This window comes from Ovis aries, chromosome 11 (assembly GCF_016772045.2).
Source record: "Ovis aries strain OAR_USU_Benz2616 breed Rambouillet chromosome 11, ARS-UI_Ramb_v3.0, whole genome shotgun sequence".
Classification (NCBI taxonomy): domain Eukaryota; kingdom Metazoa; phylum Chordata; class Mammalia; order Artiodactyla; family Bovidae; genus Ovis; species Ovis aries.
This window is the reverse complement of record NC_056064.1, coordinates 18,546,255-18,574,153: the sequence shown is the minus strand read 5'-3', so window position 1 is coordinate 18,574,153 and position 27,899 is coordinate 18,546,255. Positions and strand designations below refer to the sequence as shown.

The following is a 27,899-nucleotide window of genomic DNA, read 5'->3' as shown; positions in this document are numbered from 1 at the left end:
AAATGTACGTTTGATTTCCACAGTTTGGTGAATTTTCCAGTTTTACTTTTCCAGATTTCCAATTTCATTGCATTGTAGTCAGAGAAGATACCTTGTATATCTCTGTTTTAATTTATTGAGATGTTATTTGTGGGCTTCCCTGGTGGCTTAGATGGTAAAGAATCTGCCTGCAATGCGGGAGACCTGGGTTCGATCCCTGGATTGAAGATCCCCTGGGAAGATCCCCCGGAGGAGGGCATGGCAACCCACTCCAGTATTCTTGCTTGGAGAATCCCCATGGACAGAGGAGCCTGATGGGCTACAACTGAGTGACTAAGCACAGCACAGCAGTGGTGGCTCAGTGGTAAGGAATCAGCCTGCTAATGCAGGAGATGCGGGTTTGGATCCCTGGGTCAGAAAGATCTCCTTGAGAAAGAAATAGCAACCTACTTTGCCTGGGAAATCTCATGGACAAAGGAGCCTGGCATGCTATACAGTCCATGAGGTTACAAAAAAGTTAGACATGACTTCTGTCTAAACAACATTTGTGGCCTTACCTGTGCTTTAACCTGGAAAATATCCCATGTACACTTGGAGAAGACTGTATTCTGTTGTTGGGTAGAGCGTTTTGTATGTGTATATTTGGTTTAATTGGTTTATTGTATTGTTTGAGTCCTCTATTTCCTGACTTACTTTCTGTCTGGTTGTTTTCTCCACTATTGTGAGTGGAATATTGAAGTCTCCCAACTATTCCTGTAGAACTATTTCTTCCTTCGATTCTGTCCATTTTTGCTTCATATATTTTGATGGTCTGTCAGCTGTATAAATGTTTATAATCTGTCTTCTTGCTGTATTGAACCTTGTATTAACTTATGATGTTCTCCTCTCTAGTCATAACTTTTTTTAAAGTCTACTTTGTGTTACATTGGGTTTCCCTGGTGACTCAGATGGTAAAGAACCTGCCTGCAATGCTTGAGACCTAGGTTCGATCTCTGGGTTGGAAAGATCCCGTGGAGAAAGAAATAGCAACCCACTCCCGTATTCTTGGGCTACAATCCATGGGATCGCAGAGTTGGACACCACTGACAAACCAACACTTTGACTTTCACTCGGTGTTTTATTAGTCTGGCCTACCCCTTTTATTTTTTTTAAGCTTACACTCTTTTGACACTGTATGGAGTAGTATTTTACCTTCCTTCATCTTCAACCTATTTGTGTCTTTGGATGTCGAATGAGTCTCCTTTAGGCAGCTTATGATTGGATCATGTGTTTTTATCCGTTTTGCCAGATCTCTGTTTTTTGATTGGAGGGTTTACTCTAACTACATTTTACGTGATTACTGGTAAGAGGGGACTCACTGCTGTCGTCGTGCTGTTTGTTCTCTGTATGCTCTGTAGCTTTTTTGCATTTACTACATTACTGTCTTCCTTTGTGTTTACTTTTTGTAGTGAAATGTTTAAACTTCTTTCTTGTTTCCTTTTTGTATATTCTGTGGCTATTTTCTTTGTGGTTACCAGAGGGATTACATTTAATACCCTAATGTTATAACAATTACTTGATATAAAACTCTCTCAATTTTGGCAAATGCACAGATTCATGTAATCATCACCATGGTCAAGATACAGGAAGTTTCATTACCTTCCAGAATTCTCTTGTGCCGCTTTGGCCATGAGGGGAGGTGGTGGCAAATTCTGAGGGGACATCTGTCCTCTTGCAGAGGAGAGGCCTCTGAATTATCTTCAAACAAGCATGGGAAGTACTTGCTCTTAGTAAGCAGTCATGGGCCACTCCTGTAGACTTAGAGGGTTCAGAAGAATTTGGAGATAAAAGATTTGGGGGAGCACCAACCCAGATGTTTCCATTACCCCTGTCAGAGTCTTACTGTTCTTTGTCAAACACAGCTCTGAACTTGGCATAGCAGGCCTGCCTTGTTTGGAAGTTTAACTTTTGGAGCCCAGCAACTTTTCTGATCTAGATTTCTTTGCCTTCCTCTTGGAGAAGAGACGAGGACATCTTTGTGTACTTTCAGAGAGGCCTTCTGGCTTTCATACTTAGATTCCAGTTAGCAGTCAATTACCTTTTTGTTGTCTTTTCTTGCAGAACTCAAATAGTTTAGTAATATTCTTCAAAATCAGTTGTTTTCAAGGTTACTTTTTCTCCTTCATTGCCACTTTCAATTCCCATCTTAGCACCTACTCCATCTGCCTTGAGAGCCTAGTGCAGGGTGTTCATTAAGATGCTCCTTTGGGATCAACACCTGTGAGGAGGGAAAACTGGGCAGATGCAAAATTCATGGTGCAGTGCAGGCCTGGCACTCCCCTTTGGGACTAGAATGGCCCCTTTTGAGTTTCCCAGAACCGGGCTGAGGTGTTCAGGCCTCTGTATTGCCATAGCAGTTAGTTGGATTAGTCAGTATAGGGAGAGTATCATCTGGGCAGCATCATTAGAGAGAGAGATGAGGCAGGCCCTGTGGGACTGACAGTTAAGTCCTTCCTGAAGGGGGCACTGAGCAGTGCCTCATCATCTACCAAAAACTCCCCTGTACCCACAAGGAGTGAAGAGTTTGTTTTTGTTTTTTTTTTAGTATCATTAACCCATGGATTTAAATATGTGCAGATTTAGCAGAATTTCCATTGACTTAAATATGTATGGGATGATGCAAAAATGTTTGTAAATATACAGCTCAATAAGTGTTTGCCAAGTAAACACACCAGTGTAACCGCTCCACAGATCAGGAACTAAAACAATGCTAGCAATCCAGGGCTTCCTCCTTCCCCCTCCATTTCCTTCTGCTCGTTACTTGCTCTTTCCAAGGGTCTCTATTATCCTGATTTGAATTTAACATAGTTTTGAATTTGTGTAACATTCATCCATAAGGGATCTTTTGTTTTGATTTCTTTCAATATTTGTGAATTTAAGCTTATACTTGTAAGTCATTTATTCCCTTTGCTATAGAGTTTTTCTTTGTTTGAAGATACCCTTTTTGAAAACCATTTCTGTTGTTGATAGACATTTGGAGTGTTTCCAGTTTTTGGAAATTACGAAATCATGGCTATAAACATTGCTGAACATACCTTTTGATGGACATAGGTACACATTTCTGTTGGGTATATACCTATTGAAGTTATTGAGTACAGTTGGTCTCTGTATCCATGGGTTCCACGTTTGTGGATTCAACCAATGCAGATAATTTTTTGGGGGAAAAGTTCCAGAAAGTTCCAAAAAGCAAAACTTGAATTTGCCAAGCAACTGGCAACTATTTACATAGCATTGCATTGTTTTTACATGGCATTTATATCATATTAAGTATTATAAATAATCTAGAGATGATTTAAAGTATACGTAAGGATGTGCAAAGTTACCTGGGCTTCCCTGGTGGCTCAGCGGTAAAGAATCTGCCTGAAGTACAGGAGTCCTGCAGGAGATGAGGGTTCAATCCCTGGGTTGGGAAGATCTCCTGGAGTGGGAAATGGCCACCCACTCTAGTATTCTTGCCTGGAGAATCCCATGGACAAAGGAGCCTGGTAGGCCACAGTCCATGGGGTTGGAAAGACTGATGCGATTGGGTGACTAAACAACAAAGGATATGCATAGGTTATGTGCAAGTAGTGTGTTTTATATAAGGGACTTGAGCATCACAGATTTTTGTGTCCTCTGGACTCCCAAACCAGTGTCCTGTAGATTTGGACAGATGACTGTATATATATATATACATATATATATATATATATATGTATATATATATGTTCCATTTTAGTAGAAAGAATGAAATTTCAGTCTTTCAAAGTAATTACTGATTTACACTCATACATTTAATGTACAAAAGTTCCAATTGCTGTGGTTTTCCCTGTTTATTTAGGATGTTACCTTCTTGGCTATATAATTAAGAACTGGTTGTACTTAAGAGGGTTCCTCTTTCTTTTAGAAGGTTCTGTACTCTAATTTTTTGTCTTCTGAAGCTGTGAGATTTTGAATTTCTATTCTGCTTTTCAGAAGTTCTGGCTGAGGTTTTTTACCCTTTTCCACCCAGTTATGCATTTGAGACTCCCTCATGTTTTCAGTTTTGTCACTCCAGCTCTCAGTGACAACCAGAATCTCTGATGGTTCCTCTTTCTTCCTTCCACAGAGGTACTTGCTTGGAAAAGGCATATTTCTGAGTCTCTCTCTCTCTCTTTTTTTTTTTTTTGGCCCAGATTCTGCAAATGCCCCAGTGGGAGGTGGTGGGGGGCTGTGGAAACAGCTGCAAAAGATCACCTTACCTCCACATAGTTCACAGTTTTTTTTTTTTTTTTTTTTGAAGCTTAGCCTCTCTAACCTCATTCCTTCAGTAGCTCTCTAAAATCTTGAAACAGTTGATATTTTAATCTTTTTTGTGTGTGAGTTAGGGGTAGGTAGGGGTTATTTTGCTGTGAAGTACTCTACCTTAAATGGAAACAGAAGTATGAATTAAAATATATTTGATTTTTAAATAATTTAAAATTGTTGCTCTTAGTGTTCAAATTATTCCCTTTTTGACCAGTGGGAGCCTTCTCAAAATACATTCCTGAGTCTTTTTTGACTCTACCTTTTGATAGCTTTCTTTGGCAGCTTTCTTACTATCTGGTATGACGAGGTATTCCAGTTTTACCATGTACCTTTTTGCTTTGGATGTGGAATCAGCTGTTTTCTGAGGGGGTCCCGATTCCTTTGACCAGGAAATGGTATCTCAAGATCGTTACTGCAGGGTCGAACATTGTTTCTAGGCATTTTCAGCAAACAAAGGTAGAAAGACATATTTCATTTTCTTCATACAGGATAAACTATAGTAAGAATTGATGTATCAATAGATACTTTCAATTCCAGTTCAAGACTACAGGGTTTTTACTTTACTATTCCTCTCCCATGCTGAGAGTCTCAGTTTTTAATAACACCAGTAGTGATAGAATTAAAATATCACCTAATCACTCATTTCCTTGATCCCACAATATGTTCAGAATCAAGATTTATCTTCATTTTCTTTGTCCCAAGAGTATATTCCGTTATGAATGTATAGTCAGCCTAGTATGATTTAAAATAACTTAGAATAGTTCTTCTGTTCATGATTATGCCAATAAAAGCTTAGATATGAATTTCAGTTTGTTTGTTTTTTATTCTTTTTTTTTTAGTATTTAAATTTTATGTTTACATAAATTATATAATTTAAAAATAAAATGTACAAAACCCAGGGAATGTAGATTCTGTCCTTGTCACCTTTATTTCTTCCGTTTCCTAAAGATAACCACTTAAAAGCTTTTGTATTTTATCTTTCAGTTATTGTATGTGTGAAGATTTGTGTGTGTGTATTTCTCCTCCTCCTTCCTAGATGAATTTTCTTCATCCTGTTTTTTCAACTTAAAGATATATCCTGGAGACTGTTCCATAGTTTGATGAATTTTGACTCATTTTTGTCATTTTTTAAATGTTACATTTATATAAGTCTTTTATTTAAGTCATTTAAATTCTGTGGTCTATGTTATTTGCTCTCTCAGCATATATTTTGGTGTTTCAGGAGGTTTGTGTATTAGGGTTCAGTCAGGGAAGCCGATTGTGTGATGGGGTAAGCGACTTATTATGGAAATTAGACCATGTACGATTTTGAGAGGACTTGTGAGGTGAAACTCTAGAAGGAGGAGTTGGAAGATCAGAGAAAAGGAGTCACTAACCAGATCCTCTACATCAGTGGCAATGGATAGACCAGTTGGAGATTTTAGGGAAATCTGAGAAGCCGCTGCAGTGGGACTGTGTGGGAGAAACTTAAGGTGAGCCACGTGGAAAGCTCTTGGCTGTGTTTCGTCACCCACTGTGTAGATTTTCACCTAAGCATCTGGTGCTAGGCCTGTGCCACTGCTCACCCAAGACAAACCAGCAATTTTTTTTTTCTGTTGGTTATTTTTATATTGATGTCTTTGTATAGTACTCTAATTTCCTCCCTTTTTTGGGAGGGGAAGTTGTTAAACAGTGGTTTTCTTCCATAAGCAGTATTGAAATTAGCTAGTAACCTGTTCTCATCTCCTTCTCAGCCAGCGTTTGGTTTAAAATAATGTCCTTTTACTCTTAGTACCATAAGGCAGTCCATATACCAAGAGTATCCTTTTTTGTGTATTCTCACTGCCCTTTCCCAATTTTTATAACTGTACCATATCTATACTGTCATTACATTTAGCAGTTAGTTACATAGTGTGTTTTCTCCTTTATTATCATTATTTATTTTCAGTTCTTTTAGTAAAGATATATTTAATGGTCCCTCATAGTGTAGATGTGTCTTCTGTTATTTTGGTTGACTGAAGCATATTGTCTAGTAGGTTTCTCAGGATAGGCTCAAGGGAACAATATTTTCTGGTTCCATGCAATTCATAACAGTTTGATTATCACCATTTTACTTGGAAGTCAGTTTGCCTGCGTGTAAAATCCTTGGCTTACTTTATCTTCTCTTGAGAATCTTAAAATGTTATTTCATTTTTTCATTAGCATATAGTATTGTCAAAGTCTGAGGACAGTCTGATTTTTGTTCTTTGTGTAAGTGACTTTCTCTTTCTGCTTAAATGTTCAAAGGATTTTTTTTTTTCATTTGTTTGTTTCTTATTCACAGAAGATCAAGTTTTACTAAAATATGACCTGGTATTGGTCATTCTGAATTAGTTTTTCCATGTATGTGGTGTGCCCTTTATATAGTTTGAAATATTTAAACAAATTATCAGCAAACTTTGCTTGAATTCATTTGTAATATCCATTCTGCACCATTGATTTCGTTTCCTTCTTTGAGGACTCCTATTACACATATGTTGGATCTTGTTTGCCTGTTTTCTCTGCCACTTTATTGTAAATCCCCATCTCATTTTCCTTCTTACTTTTTTGAATATTAGAATTTTCCTCCTGTTTACCTTTTTCTCTTAAAGCATTATATTTTGTTTTATTTACTCTTTAATATCTCTGGTTAGTCTTCACTTCTGAAATGATTTTTTTTCTAATTCTTTACTGAATTTTGTCAACTTATTTGTAATTCTAATGTATTTCATATCTTTAGTCATTTAAAAACTTCTCTTGGCTCATTTTGAATTAATAATTTACAGTTTCATCTGTTGGTGAACATATCTTTTTGGCATGTTTTCATTTTCTGTAGTAATGCTATTCTGTCTCTTATTCCTTTTTTCTCAAAATAGTTTCACATATGACTTGACTACAGTGTTTTCTGTTGCTCATTTTTATGTGAAATTAATTTTCCTAAGTTGTTAGAAGAGAAATGTGGGCCAGTATAGCTTTCTATCTTCATGGCTCTGGAGTGCTTTTATTGCTTTAATGAATTAAATAAATACATTATCTCATTGTTTGTAAGCTCTCTTGGCTTTCTTCTCTTTTCTACCTTTGATTGGGATCTTTTTCCTTTGCCCCTGTTGTTGTTATTGTTTTCAATTTGGAGTATATCTCAGCAATTTCTTCTCAATGTGGTCTTCATCCTGGAAGGGGGTGTTTCTTTAGCTGGTTAGTTTAGAACTATGCTGTTCAGTGAGCACAATGGCTACTTAATGTTAAGTTTAAGTAGAATAAATTTAAATAATAATAAACATTTGATTCCTTATTTGCATTAGCCATGTAGCAGATGCTTAAACTTAATAGCCATATGTGGCTAGTGACTACTGTAATGAGCATTATTAATACAGTGTAATAGCCTCATTACAGAAAGTTCTATTAGACAGTGATGGTTTAAAGTGTGCTTTCTTCTTTTCAAAGTTTGTTATAGACATTTTGCAGACAAGAGCCAATTGCTGTGTGCAGAAACCTCCCTGTGTTTCAGCTAAGCTCTAAACTTGTCCTGCTGTACATCTCATTGAGGATGTAATACAGTTTTGGGATTTTCCTCTTGTCAGTTCAGTTCAGTCGCTCAGTCGTGTCTGACTCTTTGTGACCCATGAACCACAGCACGCCAGGCCTCCCTGTCCATCACCAACTCCTGGAGCCTAGCCAAACTCATGTCCATTGAGTCGGTGATGCCATCCAACCATCTCATCCTCTGTCATCCCCTTCTCCTCCTGCCCTCAATCTTTCCCAGCATGTCTTTTCAAATGAGTCAGCTCTTTGCATCAGATGGCCAAAGTATTGGGGTTTCAGCTTCAGCATCAGTCCTTCCAATGAGTATTCAGGACTGATTTCCTTTACGATGGTCTGGTTGGATCTCCTTGCAGCCCAAGGGACTCTCAAGAGTCTTCAACACCACAGTTCAAAAGCATCAATTTTTCGGTGCTCAGCTTTCTTTATAGTCCAGCTCTCACATCCACACATGACTACTGGAAAACCATAGCCTTGACTAGATGGACCTTTTTTTGGCGAAGTAGTATCTCTGATTTTTAATATGCTGTCTAGGTTGGCCATAACTTTTCTTCCAAGGAGCAAACGTCTTTTAATTTCATGGCTGCAGTCACCATCCACAGTGATTTTGGAGCCCAAGAAAATAAAGTCTGTCACTATTTCCCTATCTATTTGCCATGCAGTGATAGGACCAGATGCCATAATCTTAGTTTTCTGAATGTTGAGCTTGAAAGCCAACTTTTTTATTCTTCTCTTTCACTTTCATCAAGAGACTATTTCTTCACTTTCTGCCATAAGGGTGGTGTCATCTGCATATCTGAGGTTATTGATATTTCTCTCAGCAGTCTTGATTCCAGCTTGTGCTTCATCCAGTCCAGTATTTCTCATGATGCACTCTGCATATACGTTAAATAAGCAGGGTGACAGTATAAAGCCTTAACGTACTTCTTTCCCTATTTGGAACCAGTCTGCTGTTTCATGTCCAGTTGTAAGTAGTGCTTCTTGACTGGAACAGATTTCTCAGGAGGCAGGTCAGGTGGTCTGGTATTCCCATCTCTTGAAGAATTTTCCACAGTTTGTTGTGATCCACACAGTCAAAGGCTTTGGCATAGTCAGTACAGCAAAGTACATGTTTTTCTGGAACTCTCTTGCTGTCTCGATGATCCAATGGATGTTTTTCAATTTGATCTCTGGTTCCTCTGCCTTTTCTAAATCCAGCTTGAACATCTGGAAGTTCACCGTTCATGTGCTGTTGAAGCCTGACTTGGAGAATTTTGAGCATTACTTTGCTTGCATGTGAGATGAGTACAATTGTGCAGTAGTTTGAGCATTCTTTGGCATTGCCTTTCTTTAGGATTGGAATGAAAACTGACCTTTTCCGGTCCTGTGGCCACTGCTGAGTTTTCCAAATTTGCTGGCATATTGAGTGCAGCACTTTCACATCGTCATCTTTCAGGATTTGAAATAGCTCAACTGGAATTCCATCACCTCCACTAGCTTTGTTCATAGGGATGCTTCCTAAGGCCCCTTGACTTTGCATTCCAGGATGTCTGGCTCTAGGTGAGTGATCACACCAATGTGATTATCTGGGCTGTGAAGATCTTTTTTGTATAGTTCTTCTGTGTGTTCTTGCCACCTTTTCTTAATATCTTGTGCTTCTGTTAGGCCCATACCGTTTCTGTCCTTTATTGTACCCATCTTTGCATGAAATATTCCCTCGGTATCTCTAATTTTCTTGATGAGATCTCTAGTCTTTCCCATTCTGTTGTTTTCCTCTATTTCTTTGCATTGATCGCTGAGGAAGGCTTTCTTATTTCTCCTTGCTCTTTGGAACTCTGCATTCAAATGGGTATATCTTTCCTTTTCTCCTTTGCCTTTCACATCTCTTCTTTTCACAGCTGTTTGTAAGGCCTCCTCAGACAATGTATGATCCTATTACCATTTTCTTAATTGTTCTTTTTTTTTTTTTTTCCTATAGGTCTTTCCCTTCTCTTGTGTTTCCTGCCTAGAGAAGTTCCTTTAGCACTTGTTGTAAAGCTGATTTGGTGGTGCTGAATTCTCTTAACTTTTGCTTGTCTGGAAAGGTTTTGATTTCTCCATCAAATCTGAAGGAGAGTCTGGTTGGGTAGAGTATTCTTGGTTGTAGGTTCTTCCCTTTCACCGCTTTAAATATATGGTGCCATTCCCTTCTGGCTTGTTGAAAAATTGGGTGATAACCTAATGGTAGTTCCCTTGAATGTTATTTGTTGTTTTTCCCTTGTTGGTTTTAATATTATCTTTGCCTTTAGTTTTTTGTCAGTTTGATTACTATGCGTCTTCATGTGTTCCTCCTTGGCGTTGTCCTGACTGCAACTCTCTGTGCTTCCTGAACTTGGCTGACTATTTCCTTTCCCATGTTAGGGAAATTTTCAGCTATTATCTCTTCAAACATTATTTAGTATTTCTTTACTGTCAAGTTAGTCAAATTATTAACTAAGGAAATTTGGACATGCTACTTGGTCTCTTTCCACTTTTTGTTGCACCATTTTAAAAAGGAGGAAGCTGGACTCAGGTTTGTTTTTTCACGGAGGAACTTCATCAGTGTTCTCTGTTAGTGTTAGCAGGATTTAATATTTAAACAGTACATATATTTGTGATGCTTTCAATACAGAATGCTGCTCTTAAACTGAGTAGAAATGAACTTCTTTGTAGTGCAAATTGGTTCATTCTCAGATAAGTGTGGTCCCCTTAAAGGATATTTTTTTCCATGAGATCTATCTTTTTGTCATTCTGTTACTCCCTCAACTGTGTACCTGAGGGTGATTATCTTACCTGAGTCAGTTTGACCATGTATATTGTAGGCTATACAGTTTGTTTTGTTTTCTGAACATTCTGGAGTTATTTGCCATTATTGACCAGAGGTCTAAGGCATAGATTTTCTTGATCTATTGATTTTTTAAATGCTTGAGTTCAATATATAAGGGAAAAGATTGTTTGCATTTTCTTGCAGGCATTTTTCTCTGAAATAATTTTTAGCTTCAGTGAAGTAGCTCTATTTCTGTGAGTCATCATTCTGTCTTATATAGTGCTGGGTAAAGGTTTAATTTTGTAGATAAAGATTTATGACTTATAGAAAGCTGAAAAAATTGAAATTTCTTCAGAATTTTAGATTTGCTATAAATTTCTTTATATATTGAAAATTGGAGTTTAATCTACAAATACATGTAATTGTGCTTGATAAAATGTTCCTAAAAATCTCATGATTTTTCAATGAGAAATAGATTTCTCATTAGTTATTTTAAAATGTAAATTTACGTGTTTTTTTGGTTTGTTTGTTTCCTCAGCTTCCAATAAAAACAGGACAGCAGAACACACATACCAAAGTCAGCACTGAGCACAACAAGGAATGTCTTATCAATATTTCCAAATACAAGTTTTCTTTGGTTATAAGTGGCCTCACCACTATCTTAAAGAATGTTAACAATATGGTGAGTATTTGCTTTACTGTTTTATGGGGGAATTTGGTTTGTTTTCTATTTTAAAATTTGGAGCAACATATTTTGAAGTATGTAAAGTCATTTTCTGTGGACTCTGGATGTAAAGATTTGTCTTAACTTGTGGATAAGTGAAGATAACCTTTTAACTTTCTTTTTAGATTTTAATTCTTTTGTTTTAGATACTTGTCTTATTTGTGACTCTATCTACTGTTCGATTTTTCTGAAATTAGAATTTCATACAGATTTTGTCATATATGAATTGACTATAATAATCTATTTAAATCTTTTCCTTAGCTTGTCATTTGAATATTTACATATCAGATTGTCCTAGTCCAAAGGAGTTGGTAAATCAAATATGACTTTGTAGTCCTAAAATGTGAAGTGCTTTTGTGAAGATACTGTTTATTTCCTTCCTCCTGTAACCTGTGGCAGATTCCATTGTAGAGAGTCTGTGTTAAAACAGTTTTCCTTAGATACCAGTTTCATCAAGTATTTCCGCTGTCAAAAGCTCATAATTGCTTCTTTCATTCCTTGCTTTATACAATTTGTTCACATCCCCTAGACTTCAGCATACTCCTGCTGTTTTCTCTGTGTCCCTTTGAACATACTATCAATATTTTTCCTGTCCTGCCAGGTGGTTCTTTCCTCTGTGTCAGTCCCTATCTAAAATCTGCTTCATGCTCAGTTCAGAACAGCCGATCTGGATATATCTGGATTAACTCCCAAACTGCTCAGCTTGTTTTGAGCACTTAAAACCACGATTTTTATTGTTTGTATTGAGCAATGAAACTGATTTTTGGTTGTAGATTGTGAAAATCAGTAAGTACCATTTTCATAGTCATATCATCTTTGGTGTGTTTTGTTTCTGAAAAGTTGATTAGAAGCTATCCCAGAGTTACAAAATTGGTAAACTGGAGGTGTGGTCAGTCCTTTGCTTTACAAAGATATTTTCTCTTTATGGAAAAAAAAATAAGATTTTCTGAAAAAAGCAGAACTTCTTATAAACATGTATAGTGCTTTACAGAAATACATTTAAGATTTTATGGAGCTATTCTGTTACACAGTGTGTGGGTCATAGTGATAGGATTTTGCTTATATAAATAAATGGACATGTTTCCAGTCAGATTGAAAATGTTTTGGTATTTGGACCCTTCTTTTAAAAATGAAAACAGTATTGTGATATTGGCATTCATTTCGTGCTTATTGAGTAAATTAAATTGTGGAAGCCATAATCTCTTGTTGGTAAATAGCATAGTGAATGTTTAAGACTTACTGTAATTGATGTTATAGCATTTTGTTGCTATAAGAGTTTAGGCTTTGATTTTTTTTGATTATTTTGTGGCATCAAAGTATGGTTAAATGTTTAACATTCTAGTAAAGATCTATATATCTAAATCCTATATATTTAAAAAACATTGTTCAAACCTGCTGCTGCTGCTAAGTCGCTTCAGTCCTAAATTGTACTTAAAAACTTTCATGGGACTTTCCTAATGTTACCATTTCTTTAATGGTGTTCATTTCAAAGTACATTTACTACATATTTTAAAAGTATAAATTAGAGTATCTTTTACTGTGGCAGACTAATGGCAGATTGTAGTAAATTCCAGCATTTTTGTTTGCCTGAGAATTTTGTGTGAGCATTAGGATAAAATCAGAAATAATAGATTTAAATATAGTATAATCTGGGAGATAAAATAGCACACTGTTGATTTTCTTGATCCTTAGTCCCTCATTTTTCAGATGTGTGCTGATTTGTAGTGGGGAGTAATAACCAACTTTAATGTTCTGAATATCTTTTCTTTTAGAGAATATTTGGAGAAGCTGCTGAAAAAAATTTATATCTCTCTCAGTTGATTATATTGGATACACTGGAAAAATGTCTTGCTGGAGTAAGTGAATCTGTTCTTGAATAGGCATGTTTTATGAATTCAGTTTTGAGAATGATCTGATGTACTGAGTGAAGCATAGATGTGGACAAGAAGAGTCATGGAGTAAAACATGAAAATGAGTTTTGTTTGCAGAGCAGACAGGGTAGCATAGAGAAGTTTTCAAGAAAAAATTATATTCTCTTCTTTTGTAAATTAAATGTTAAGATTACTTATAAGTAATAAAGTTTATGTTTATAAAGTTAAGTTGGAGTCATATCTCTCAGGTTTTTTAGAAAAAATTTTATAGAAAAGTCACTATTTCATTAATTTCTCAAGTGGTTAGGCCTGTGGCATTGCTTGGCTGTCAAAAAATGTGATGTTAAAGACCACGAGAATCTTATTTCCCCCGTATGAATCTGATTTTAATATTTTACTTTTCAAATTTATGATAAAGAGAACTTAAATTTAAGCTGTTATATTGCTGATAGATCCTACCTTAAAAACACTTTTTATGTAAATATGAACATATAAAATAGACACGTGGAGGAGTGTGTGGGTGTGTTAGTCACTCAGTCGTGTCCGACTCTTTGTGACCACACAGACTGTAGGCCACCAGGCTCCTCTGTCCATGGAATTCTCCTTGCAAGAATACTGGAATGGGGTGCCACTCCCTTCTCCAAGAGATCGTCCCAGTCCAGGGACTGAATCCTGGTCTCTTGCTTGGTAGGCAGATTCTTTACCATCTGAGCCGCCAGGGAAGACCATGTGGAGGAATCGTTGAACACAAAACAGCTGTTTCTCATGTCTTCTCTGAATAGTTACCTCAGAGTTTTCAACCATGACTTAATCAGAATTTTTTCAAGAAGATTGGTTGTATAGAGCATAGTGTTTCTATATTTCAACAGCTTTAACTCTTCCTGGAAAATAGTAGAAGTTTATATAAATATATAATTTTTATATTTATTTTTAGAATTATTTTATATTTATTCATATTAAATTTTATATTAATACTTTAATACCTCCATTTTAAAGATCTGTCTCTTCAGTATGTATTGGGGTTAACTTATTTCTTAGAAGATTATAATCTCCCTTCCTTTGAGCTATCTTTTGCTTTTATTCTAAATTGCTTCTCTCTTTCACACGTTAAAGTTGTTCTCTATAGTAAACCTAGATAAGAAAGGACTTTGACATATGAGCACTGATCCGTTGAGAAGAGAGAAAACAGTCACAGGTGTTTAAGGAACGTGTAGGATAGGGAGTTAAGACAATACATACTCTTCATACAACGATGGATCCTTAGGGAAGAGAACTATTTCAGACGATAGGCCGCAAAACCTAAGCGTGGTGTTTTAAATTCTTTTATTGATCCTTATCCATATTCCTAAATTGTGAGACAATGCTTATAAATTTTCTACTTAAATTGGGGGGTGAACTAATTTCGTTTTAGCTTTGTGTTGTCTCTTAATTTGTGATGAGCTGTCATTCATTTGTAAAATGGGGTGGAAGAGCAGAAAACTTGTTAAATGTTTAATAGAATGATGAAAGTTTGAAGGTACATGATTTTTTTTTTTAACTTCTCTTGAATCCATTTTTTGTAGTGATCTTACTAGTTTGTAGTTACCAGTACATCTATGACACCCATGTTTGAATGCGAGTAGGCTGGTTTGTTGCCTCTTCAGTTCTACGTCTTTTCTCCATTAACATTTATAATCAAGAGGTCCTGGTAAATGTATTTTGGAGAATGATCACTGATATCATTGGCCCCAGTTTAATTTGATACTCTTTGGAGATAGCCAAAATGAAGCTCTACTAAGTGGACATGGTATAACTTATATAATCCATAAAATAGACATTATCTTGCTTTGCTCTACTATTGAAAATGTATAATTGTTTCATTAAATTTATAATTAAAAATAGTATTGTTCATGTTATTGAACAGTTGTGTTTTTCTGGATTGCCTTCATTAACTCTTTTGATTTTCCTTTTTATTTTTTATTCTTAACCTTTTTTTTTTTAAGTAGGTCCTTGCTGGTTATTTATTTTCCTTTTTAGATCAAAGTAAGTTGAGGCTTAAGAAGAACTGAGCCCTATAAGTACATGTGTATCATATCAGTAGTTGAAATAGCTAAATGAAAGTGAACAGATACTTAACAGTATTATGATTAAAATCAAAATTTCATAAGTAAAATTTTGTAGACTGAAGAATCTTAAGTATTTTTGTTCCTATATATGTGACCATTGGATTTCCCAGGTGGCTCTAGTGGTAAAGAACTCGCCTGCCAATGCAGGAGACATAAGAGATGCAGGTTCAATCCCTGGGCTGGGAAGATCCCATGGAAGAGCACATGGCAACCCACCCCAGGATTCTTACCTGGAGAATCCCACGGACAGAAGAGCCTGCCAGGCTACAGTCGTAAAGAGTCAGCCTGAGGCGATGGCACACTTGCACACACACATGCATATGACCATTATTAAAAACTTGAACGCTTCTAGGGCTTCCCTGATAGCTCAGTTGGTAAAGAATCCACCTGCAATGAAAGAGACCCTGGTTCGATTCCTGGGTTGGGAAGATCCGCTAGAGAAGAGGTATGCTACCCACTCTAGTATCTATGGACTTCCCTTGTGGCTCAGCGGGTCAAGAATCCTCCTGCCATGTGGGAGACCTGGGCTCGATCCTGGGATTGGGAAGATCCCCTGGAGAAGGGAAAGGCTACCCACTCCAGTATTCTGATCTGGAGAATTCCATGAGCTGTATAGTCCATGGGGTTGCAAAGAGTGAGTAAATTCCACTTCACTCACATACCTTTTATTTGTTTATTAATTGGACTTAGTTTCAAGTCTGGTTGGTTTGGTTAGCGTATAAATAAGAAAGAACATTGTAACTCAAATTTTGCAGTTTTTTAAATATTTTGTAATATCTATTTACTTTTCATGTATTTCAATGTATTTGTATCTGAAAGCTTCTGGAATGCAGTTACAGATTTGAGCATAGCACAGTTAGAGAAATTTGTTGTCATCTTGCTTGGCATTATCAAAATCGTCATTAATATAAAGATACTAAGCCATTAGGTAAAATATTGGGGTGGAATAGTGTATTTTCACGGTAGCTTATTCATTGGTTGTTTTGTTAATTGCAGATAGATTTACTTTACAAAGTAGAGATCTTAGTGTTAACACCAAAGATATCGTTAACAGAGGGACCACCTGGCATATGTACTCCTGATATGATGTAATATGAACTGTAATGAATTTTGCTTAGTGTTTAACCTGACTCTAATGAGACCATTAGATGTAGTCCCTGGTGGCTCAGACAGTAAAACGTCTGCCTGCAATGCGGGAGACCCTGGTTCGATTCCTGGGTCGGGAAGATCCCCTGGAGAAGGAAATGGCAATCCACTCCAGCACTCTTGCCTGGAAGATCCCATGGACGGAGGAGCCTGATAGGCTACAGTCCATGGGGTTGCAAAAAGTCAGGCACGACTGAGCAATTTCACTTTCACTTTCACTAAGACCGTTAGGTTTAGATTCCAGCTTAACAGGAAATGTAGCAACTAGAAGAGCAAGTTACATCACTAAGACATAATCAGATCAGTAATATAGAACATTTTATGAGGCAACTGATCTGTTTTCTTTAAAAAAAAAGGTCAGTGTTACGGAAAATAAAAATGGTGTACATAGAGTGTGAGGGGAAATACTTTGAGGATAAAGAGACTAAAGGAGTGTAACGATCATGCTGCAGTCAAACCTTTTTTGGACCCTGGTTGAGTAAAACTTGAACAGCTATGAAAGACATTCAGCAGGGCAGTGGCAAAATTTGGATATGAATTGGCTATTAGCTGATATGAGGGAATTTTTTACTTTTCCTAGTATGATTGCATTGAAGTTGGAGAATTTCCTTGTATTTAAGTGATATTAAAGTAAGGTAGTATTGAAGTTATGGTGTTCGTAATTTACTTTGAAATGGTTAAACCAAAACAAAATTATTTGCAGTAAGTAATATCTGTCTGTTTTGGTCAGTCTCCCTAAAGGTAGATGTGATTGTCCAGCTTGGAATTAATTTGGTTGCTGAGACAGATGAATAAATGTGCTCATCAGTGTATATGAATAAGGTTTATTTAGGACTCACAGTAAACTAGGATTCCCAGGAGTGGGAGAGCTTACTAAGGGGAACAAATATAGGAACAAGCAGAAATGTAGGTCCTGAGGGGATTGATGGGCCATCTCAACTTTTATTGTGATTAAGAGGTGAAAGATGGAGCCATCTTATTTTATTAAACCAACTGTAGATAAATAGACCAAACATGATGAAATATTAACAATTGTGGAATCTAGGTGATGAGTATAAGGGTGTAAATTATTCTATTTCAATTATGTATGTTTGAAATTTTTCATTATAGAAAATATTTACATGTAAGTTTAAGAAAGTTTTAGAATTACGTGATTGTTTCTATTTTAGCAACCAAAGGACACAATGAGATTAGATGAAACGATGCTGGTCAAACAGTTGCTGCCAGAAATCTGCCATTTTCTTCATACTTGTCGTGAAGGAAACCAACATGCAGCTGAACTTCGGAATTCTGCCTCTGGGGTGTTATTTTCTCTTAGCTGCAACAACTTCAATGCAGTCTTTAGTCGAATTTCTACCAGGTTAGTGTGCAAATTTTCACAGGAATGTTGTAAGTATAAATTTTGTCTTCATTAAAAAAAAAAAGTTGATAGGAATAAGTTTAATGTGGGCTTTTGTTAAAATTTTATGCATTATCACGTGATATTGTGATCTTGGTGGGTACAATTAAATATGAAAATGAAAATGTTAGTTGCTCAGTTGTGTTGACTCTTTGCTACCCCATGGACTGTTGCCTCTGTTCATGGAATTCTTCAGGCAAGAATACTGGAGTGGGTAACCATTCCCTTCTCCAGGAGATAATTCCTGACCTAGGGATTGAAGCCAGGTCTCCTGCATTGCAGGTAGATTCTTTAACATCTGAGCTACCAGGGAAGCCCAAATTAATCACAATTAAATGTGAGTACTGTTATAAGCTTGAAAGTATAAATTTTAGGAAGAAAATATCACCTATGATCAAGTTTTTTTTTTTAATACTAAGTATGAATTTTTAGTTTGGCTTTTTAAGCATGTTATTCCTTTTTATTAAAGTAGTCAAATCCGAATAATTGATGAGTAGTCAGAATTCTAATGATATTTAAAGCTCTGATCCTTCTCACAAGACCCTAAGTTACCAAAAACAAAACCCAAAAAACCAAACCAGCAATGTGGGAAGCACAAGAAAGTAATTGCAAAGTAGAATTTTCTAGAAAGTGAACTGTGAAAGCTCCCATTTGTTGAACATTTACAGCATGTGCTATGCTATTTTATCCTCACAGTATCCCTGAAATGTAGGTGGTAATTACCCCATTTTACAGGTAATCGAACTAATACTGAAGAAGTAATCAAGGCAGTGTGCCCAATAACGGAGGTCCCAAAATTTCTAAGTCAGACTGCCTTCAGAGTCTGTTTGTTCTATTGTACTAGGCTGCTTTCCTATACCTCTGTTTTAGCCTAGTTTGATGAAATCCTTTTTTATAATATACACTGCTGTACTTTAAAATTGTATGATAAATATAATTGAAGCTTTTATTGAAAATTAGAAGTCATCATATGATCATTTGTTGTGATATGCTACAAATGGAGAGGTGAGTATAGAATTGTAACCAATGGTAGCAAGTCTCTCTGGAACTTAATTTCATGTAGATGATTTGCCTTTTTTATGCAAGTAGAGTCAAACAGGTCCTTAATTATGACCAAGTAGGAAGCATAACATAAATCACTTAGTGCTTCAGTGAATCAGGGACTAATACATAATAGAGAAAAGCGATCTTCCTTGCTTAATGATACCTACAGCTTTAATTTGTGTTGTGTGAGTGAGCATTGGATTTCCATGAGTCAGCTTAGTTCATTCTCATGTTGTTTTGCAATAGGTGTGAGTGAGAAATATACATCATAGCTTGAGAATTTGTGCTATGGTTTTTAGGGGGAATCAGCTAACTTCAAAATCCTGCAGTCTTTTTATTAAAAGATGGCATTTCTGTAGTCATGATTCTAGGCAACAGTATTCTTCAACTTCTCAGAATTCTGGTGCAGAGAAAATTAAAATTTTATTTAATGTTACAATATGACTGATAATGTAGAGTCATGTTTATATAATGGAACAATGTCTTCATGAACACTTAAGTGTTAACATTTCATATTCTGAGTAACACCGGTTGAAGGGCAAGGTAGCAAACACCTAGGTAATAGGAGGCATTAAAATGATAAAAAACAAAACCCCTTCTTTGTTTAGGTGATACTAGACCAGTCTTACTTTTTTAAATCATCTTACACGGAAGGTAGAAAATGATCAAAAGAATAAAATGTTTTTAGTCTATCCAAGCATGAATTGCTTTAATAAAACACAGCATATGCCCCACCTCTGAAAATTTAAAAATCTTCTGGTCTCCAAATGTTTTATTTTGCAGCATTAGCACATGTAAAAATAGGCAACCTTTGTGTGTTTCCTGAATCTAGTTCACTCTTTCCAGAATAGAAGTTAATAAGTCTCCAGAATAAGCTAGTTTCTTTATCTTTCGGGGGACACAGACTGCTCAGAAATGGAATCTGTGAAATTTATGTTTCAGACAACTGCATTTGCTGTTTCATCTAGCTTATGCCAGGAATAGGAGCTGATCTTATTAGAGGGTCACTTACCTAAAAAGACCATTATGATGGTTTAACTTAGATGGAGTTATCCTGTGACACTCCAGTGTCATAGCATTAGGTGACTTAAAATATGCAAGAAATTGAAATGACATTTCTTTCTGAAGATAGATTTTATACTTTGTATAATCAATGGCATGAGAATTTGTTGTGTTTGGCCATTCTACCTACCTATGGATGTTTCTCTTTTAGGATTAACATTAGCTTTTGATATTTCTGTCATTGCTTTTCTTTCAGGAAATAATATGAATTACAGATCTTAAGATAATTTTTTTATTCTGCTAAAGTATATATCATGTTCTGTGGCTCATAGTATTCTTTTATGTAGACCATTAGCTGCTTTCTCCACCGAATTGCCTGTTTTATGGTTGGAGGGTCCTAAAGACCCAAATTATGTCTGATTTGAAATATCACCAGAAGCAGAAGACTCAGTCACTCTGAAAGTTCTATTTGATTCTTTTACAAGTCTGCTTTTTTTTTTAGTAGTTTATTAAATATTCTTTTTTACAGTTTAATATTTCTTCTTGTATGTCTAATTATTTAAAATGTTCTTATTTACTTTCTCTTTAAGATTGTTAAATCTCATTTGTTTCTATGTGCCAACTCTCATTCACAGTGAATTGTTTCTCTCTGTAAACTGTGATTTATCTTTAGTGCAGTGTGTATTTTCTTTGGAAATCTCTTGTCACCTGGGACTCAGAGTATCCTAATGATGGTTTTGCATTTGCCAAGTGCCCAGTTTTGGACCCATGTTTTTGTTAATTTCTCAGTCCCAGATTGTATGGGTAGTACAAATGTGGGCCTCAAATCCTTGCAAGGTGACAGCTCTGGGTGACTTTTTCCTCTACGCAAAGCTTAGGGAGAGCAGACAGACTTCTTTTGCTGGTAAATCCCTACCCCCACCCCCCTTTTTTTTTTCTCCCTGTCTCCCTTTCAGTCTCTCTGTCTTTTTTCAGGAAGTGCCTAGCTCTTTCTAGCCATGTTTTATGCAAGGCCCTGGTTCTGCTTCCTGCATTGTTAGGGTTCAGGGCTTTGTATCCAGTCTTATGTGGATGTTTAGCCCCACACCCCTAGTTTAAGGAGAGGAGAAACTTAACCAACTCTCACCCTTTTGTTGGCCAGATCATCCCTTCAGAACCATCTCTGGTTTTCAGTTTCCTTTCCATTTCTGGACTTGGGTGGGTAAATAGCATTTGTTTTGCTTTATTTCTATACATTTAAAATATCTGTTTGTTGTTGTTCAGTTTATCTAGTCTTTTTAGATGTTTTAGTGATAGGTTTTCCAGTTCATTTCTTTTGACCATAATACCTTTTTATTTGATTTCTCTGCCTTATAAATTCCCTAAATGCCCCTTCCTTATGATAATAACAACTGTAAAAGGAATTAAACTTCCCTTCCATTTTTCACAAACAACCACCAGAGTTAGCTTTTCAAAAGTTGGTGTTGCTGATTTGCTAAGTTGTGTTTCCTAAGGAGTCATATTCCATATTTTTAGGCTCTTTGCAGCAGCTGTGGAATTTGTAGCATATAAGTCAGTTTTGAGGACCTTCTCATTCCCAGTGTGAACTGCTAAGCTTTTCTCACCCTGATGATAAGAAGAACATTAGTGTAAGTGCTTAGAATAATTTTACTGTTAGCTATACATCTGTAGGCTGAAGTGAGTGAAAGAAGAATTTGAGAAGGAAGAAATAGTATTGATTTCATTTTTTAGCAACTGAAGGTTTAATGAGATGATAATGTCAATTTTAAATTATACTGCATTGGTTACAGTTTGAGCTAATATTTTAAATAAAATCATGTAGTGCTTGTGCTTTTTTACCATCAATCAATTCAATTTGTTGAATTCAGAATTTTGAACTATCCTAAAACTTCAGTTGATAGATTATTTTTGGTTTTTTACTTTTCAGGTTACAGGAATTGACTGTTTGTTCAGAAGACAATGTGGATGTTCATGATATAGAATTGTTACAGTATATTAATGTGGATTGTGCAAAGTTAAAACGACTCCTGAAGGGTAAGTTTAAATGAATGATGTATGTGAAATGAATCACTGTGGGTGAAAAATAAGTATTTTGAATGTACTAATTGAACTAATAATGTTGAGGTAGAACATCAAAATACATTTTATAATGCAAATGTCCTTGAGAAGTGGATAGTAATACTTTATGGTTCAGTAATTTTTGAACCTTTGCAAATAATACAGTAATGAATATCTTAAGTCTTGGCAATGTAAAATTTTTGTTCAACTGCAGTTTTTTGCTTTTTCTCTATTAAAGAGAATGTGAAGATGGCTGTTACTTAATTTTTCTAGAATTTCATCTCAAGGATAGTTATGTGTTATAGAAGTTATTTGTTTAGTGTAGTGCTAAAAGCAGATAGTTTAGCAGGGTATAAAACTTTCATTGCAGATGGAACCAGAAGATTGTGCTTTTATGATGAGAGGAGAAATTGAGTCAGGAATCTTATTTCTGATATTCTGTTTCCAACTCTGTTATCACCTTACTGACTGACTTTATAGCATTTCAAAGTCTTTTATTCTTTTCAGTGCTTAGTTTTGCTTCCTTATAGAACATATCAATAGTAGTCACATGTGGGAATATGCCTATGTGTAATGTGTAATGCCTAATGTGTAATTTTAAAGCTTTGAAGAGTGCTTTCTATCATTATGTTGACTGAAATGAACTATCAGAAGGAATTGAGAGGGTTTTTGGTGGTAAGCAGGAATGTGTTAATATAAATCAAATAACACTGAGTATTATGAATATACTGAGTATAAATGCCTAAATTCATTTCACAGAAATTGTTTTTTAATTTTATGTAATATTGGATTCTGGCTAATTTAAATGTGAAACTTTATAGTATGTGATTCATACTTATTTTTATTTTACTTTGTATATTGATAAAGGAATTGTCAACAGTGTTTTTTATTTTTATTTTTTATTTTATTTTATTTTATTTTATTTTTTTAAATTTTAAAATCTTTAATTCTTACATGCATTCCCAAACATGAACCCCCCTCCCACCTAACAGTGTTTTTTAATGTTTGACCTGGAAGGAGATTTAGTTATACTACCTTTGAAAACCACATGTAAGAATTAAAGATTAAAAAATAATAATAATAAATAAATAAATAAAACTAAAAAAAATAAAAAAAAAACAACAAACATACTCATTCAATATTAGGTAACTATTAGAACCAGTAACAATTTGTAGGATAATAAAAATACTCATCTGATATCCTTCCAACTGGGAAAAAAAAAAAAAAGAAGGCTGAGTGCTGAAGAATTGATGCTTTTGAACTGTGGTGTTGGAGAAGACTCTTGAGAATCCCTTGTACTGCAAGCCGATCCAACCAGTCCATTCTGAAGGAGATCAACCCTGGGATTTCTTTGAAAAGAATGATGCTAAAGCTGAAACTCCAGTATTTTGGCCACCTCATGTGAAGAGTTGACTCACTGGAAAGACTCTGATGCTGGGAGAGATTGGGGGCAGGAGAAGAAGGAAACGACAGAGGATGAGATGGCTGGATGGCATCACTGACTCGATGGACGCGAGTCTGAGTGAACTCCAGGAGTTGGTGTTGGACAGGGAGGTCTGGTGTGCTGCGATTCATGGCGTCGCAAAGAGTTGGACATGACAGCGACTGAACTGAACTGAACTGAACTGAACTGATTTGCTGTTTCCTAGGCATTTTGAATGATCCAGGAGGCAGATGATCAGGTTATTCTTACGAGTAAAAAAATTTAAACTGTCAATAAGAAAACTACCCTATAAAATGTGGGTCTAGGCAATCTGTTTCCATAGTTATTGTGAATATTCACTATTATACACTTTAGTAAAAATCATGTGACATAGTGAAACTGTATTTTTTACTGTTTTGCCAGGAATTCAGTTTTGTGTCCATTAAATATATATATGAAATGTAAAAAAAAAAAAAAAAGAAAACAGTTCTGCAGTGCAATTTTCAGAATACCATGTTTAGTTTTCCTAAGATTTGCTTTAAACTCAACAACCATTTCACCAAAGATGTAAAAAAAAAAAACCTGTATCTATATAGGTGAATACCATAAGGCTGTGTTCCAGCTATATTACCATTGTTCAGAATTTATGATTTTAGGCCATTACCATGATAAAACCAAGCAATGCTTACCTCACGTTTCAGTAGCTTTAATTAAGGAGAAATGAATCATTTTAGCTGTTACATCCCTAGTGGCTCAGACGGTAAAGAATTCTGCCTGCAATGCAGCAGACCTGGGTTTGATCCCTGGGTTGGGAAGATTCCCTGGAGGAGGGCATGGCAGTCCACTCCAGTGTTCTTGCTTGGAGAATCCCCATGGACAGAGGTGCCTGGTGGGCTGTAGTACATGGGGTTGCAGAGAGTTGGACACAACTGAGTGACTAAGCACAGCATAGACAAGTAGACAGTAGTTATTTTAGATTATAATAAACCACCACTCAATTCAGTGTAAATTTCAGGATTTTAATATTTATTATTAAACATTGAAAAATTAAGGAATGATAATATTTAGATATTTTCTCTATGTATAAAGTTTAAGAAATGTGAGTTTTTTTTTCATAGCTGTTCAGTGACATATGGGAAATCTAGTCCAGAGTGCTTGTGGATAGGTATTTGTTTAAAAGATCAGTTTCTTAGAAATGTTTAATACATAATAATTAATTGATGGTTCTCCGTGCACAATGAGAGAAACTAAGTGTATGGATAAAGTACTTTCTTTTTATTGTGGTAAGTTATCCCCATTGAATGCAGCTTCCTTATGAGCATAAAGTTATAGAATTTTTGCTGATAAATATGACATATAAAGCCAGTATTAACCAGACCAGCAAAAGATGGTTCTATACAGTCATGGTGAAAGGAATGGAAACTTCCTGTAGTATGAATAGTAAAAGTAATAATGTGTTTTAAATTCAATTCAGCAGCTTTTGTTGAGAAACTATATGTAAGAAACCATGCTGATTGCTGGGATTACAAAGATTAATAAAATATTGAGTCTCTCCCTTTGGAGCTCATGACCTGGTTTATGAGACAAATATATTATCAGATTATTTGCAAAGCAGTGTGGCAAAGCTAAATAGAGTATAATGTGAGAGAAGAAGTGTGTATGTGTTTAGGGGCAGGAGATGTTAAAAGCAAGATTCACAGGTACAACAGTACATCGTATCATATTAATAAAAACATAGTAACATTTGTTGCATTTTCAGTATGTGCCATACATCACCCTGTACAATTTACATGCTCTTTCTCATCAATAATCACAAGAACCCTGTGAAACAGATGTTACTATTATCATCCTTTATATTGATGAGGAAACTGAGGCCTAAGTAGCATTTCCAAGATCATACATCTGTTGAGTGGCAGGATAAAGATTCAGTTCACATCTGCATCTCTAGATCCAAAGTACTTAACTGCTGTATTATTTTGCTTATGGGTAATGAGGCTTTGTTTTAGTGGCTGTGGGAAGTGATGCAAAGGTTTTTGGGTTGGAATTACCTTGATCTGTGTTTTATTTTAGATATGCCACTTTGCTTGAAATTTGCAGGATGATTTGATAGAAAGTTGCATGAACTTCTGGGACTTGGTTGTGTAGTAATGTGAGGTTGAATTAAGGATAGTGGAGGTCTGGATGGAATGGGATAGAGTGGGGACCAATTTGATATGGTATTTAGGATGAAAAATATATAATCTTTGAGTAGAATACACTGCATAGCTTTTGGTGATTAATTAGGTGAGTGAGTGAGTGAAAGTCGCTCAGTCATGTCCCACTCTTTGCTACCCCATGGACTATACAGTCCATGGAATTCTCCAGGCCAGAATACTGGAGTGGGTAGCCATTCCCTTCTCCAGGGAATCTTCCCAACCCAGGGATTGAACCCAGGTCTCCTGCATTGCAGGCAGATTCTTTTACCAGTTGAGCCACAGGGAAGCCCAAGAATACTGGAGTGGGTAGCCTATCCCTTCTCCAGAAGATCTTCCTGACCTAGGAATCGAACTGGGGTCTCCTGCATTGCAGGTGGACTCTGCCAACTGAGCTATGTTGGTATATATATGCCCTTGACTATAATGAATACTTCAGGGACTTGAATCACATGTGTCAATAGCGAAACTGGAAAAGCAAAATACAGAGCCTAAGATGAGAGTTCGAGTTGTGTTTGAAAGCACCTGGCGTCCCATTGAAATCACCAGTGACATGATCCAATGTTCTCGTTCTTTGGCCAGCTGCTTAGGAGAGCTTATTGCATGTATCTCCTGTTTTGTATTTTAGAAATGTCAGTTGCTGCATTCCCGAACTCTTCATTTGTACTATGAGCCTATAGACTATCAGTTCCCTTTGGGTAGATTGTTGTTTGGCTTGTGAATGAAGTATCTCTAAAACCACACCACTGTTGACTGAAAATATGGAAGTTGTATCTGTAAAAAACATTTGAAGAGAAGAATATATTAGTTTTTTAATTGGTATTTTAATTTTTATATATTTAGGAAAGAACAGAAGTGATTGAATATTGTTAACTATACCACTGTGTGTTTAGAAAAGTACCAGGTAGTCAGTTTTGTATCCATGACAGCACTTAGAGGTATTGTTATGTCAGAGAAACTGTATATCCTGAAACTTTCTTAGTAGGTTTCAGTAGTATTAACTATATTTTCTTGCTTGTTCAGATTATTTCTGGTGAATCTTTGTCAACAGTTCCTTTTCAATACAGGTCTATAAAAGTTCCAAAAACCTACCACTTTTTGAATTCTTCAGTTTAAAAATCCTTCAAATAAAGGCTGTTGCTTTAAAGGAAAAAAAAAAAAAAGATGTGGAGAGCAAGTTACTCATTTGGAAGTCCAGAAAAATAAGAAAGTGACTTTTAGGTTTTTTATTTTTTTTTATTTTTAATTTTTTTTTACTTTTAGGTTTTTTAGACAATTTTATAACTTAAAGACTCATCTTTATCTTGTAAAGATGTTTATGTAATTTAATAAGTATCTGCATCCCTTCATTAAAAGTTATCTTTTTTAGAAATGTGGACAGTAATTTTATAGAAGAGGAAAAAAAATTAAATACATTATGTATTTATATGGAGAAATGTTTAGTCTTATTTTTAAAATGCATTGTACTGTTTTGAATAATCAAATCAGTAGAATAAAAGAAATGAACATATTTAATGATAGCAAAGATATGATAAGGACACTTTCACATACTGCTTGGTGGGAGTGGCCTTTGGCCCAGTCCTTACAAAAATCAAGTTGGCAGTATTTATCAAGAACCTTAAAAATATTCATCTCTTGGACTGGACAGTTCTTTTTCTACATGTTTATGTGCCTTAAAGGAATAATCAGAATGTGGAAAAGATTTGGATATGAAGTATTAATATTATTTATATTAATAATATTCAAATATACAAAATTGGAGGTTGTTTGAATAACCAGTATCTTAATATGTGGACTTGAATATTATTGTAATAAAGTCATCAAATATACCCATGAGGAACTTTTAATAATGTGGAAGAAGTTGGGGATGTGCTGCTACCAGTAGAATAGTTTGAACAGGTTTGATATGAACAGATTTTCTCAGTTACAGTAAATATATTTGTTTTATATATGTGCATAGGAAAAGGGAAAGAAGAAAATTAACCAAACTGTAAATTATGATTGTCTCTGAATGGTAGCATCATAGATAATGTTTTCTATTTCTCCTAGATTGTTGTGTATTTTTTGAATTTTCTACAATGATTGTGTATTTGATACATTTTTTTTAAAGTACTTATTATTAGAAACAAAGGAAAAAACTCACAGCCTTGAAGTTCAAGGTTGAGTTTTGCCTTTGGTGGACATAACCAGTAAGGTTTTTGGTTTATTCTAGTGTTTACCTTTACATGGCTTAAAAAATAACACTGGCACAAAAGTTTGTGTGTAAGAGGAAAGTTATTTTTGCTAGTACTTCTGAATTGCATTTGTGTTAACTAATTAATAATTGTAAAGCTTTTTTTTTTTTCTTTTC

At 35.5% G+C, this 27,899-nt stretch overlaps 1 protein-coding gene across 31 annotated transcripts in view; it reads left to right on the top strand.

Annotated features, from left to right (window-relative positions):
• Positions 1 to 27,899, top strand: part of NF1 (neurofibromin 1) — a 253,657-nt gene that overhangs the window by 45,238 nt on the left and 180,520 nt on the right. For 30 of the 31 annotated variants that reach the window (XR_009595501.1, XR_009595495.1, XR_009595494.1 and 27 more), the window contains 4 exons: positions 11,124 to 11,267; positions 13,082 to 13,165; positions 17,601 to 17,791; positions 21,804 to 21,910. Coding sequence is in view for 14 of the 31 variants with exons in the window: in XM_060395256.1 (XP_060251239.1) it covers positions 11,124 to 11,267; positions 13,082 to 13,165; positions 17,601 to 17,791; positions 21,804 to 21,910 (526 nt within the window). In the remaining 17 variants the exon portion in view is untranslated. Of the gene's footprint in view, positions 1 to 151; positions 344 to 11,123; positions 11,268 to 13,081; positions 13,166 to 17,600; positions 17,792 to 21,803; positions 21,911 to 27,899 lie in introns of all 31 variants that reach the window. The other variant, XM_060395265.1, reaches the window with a different exon arrangement.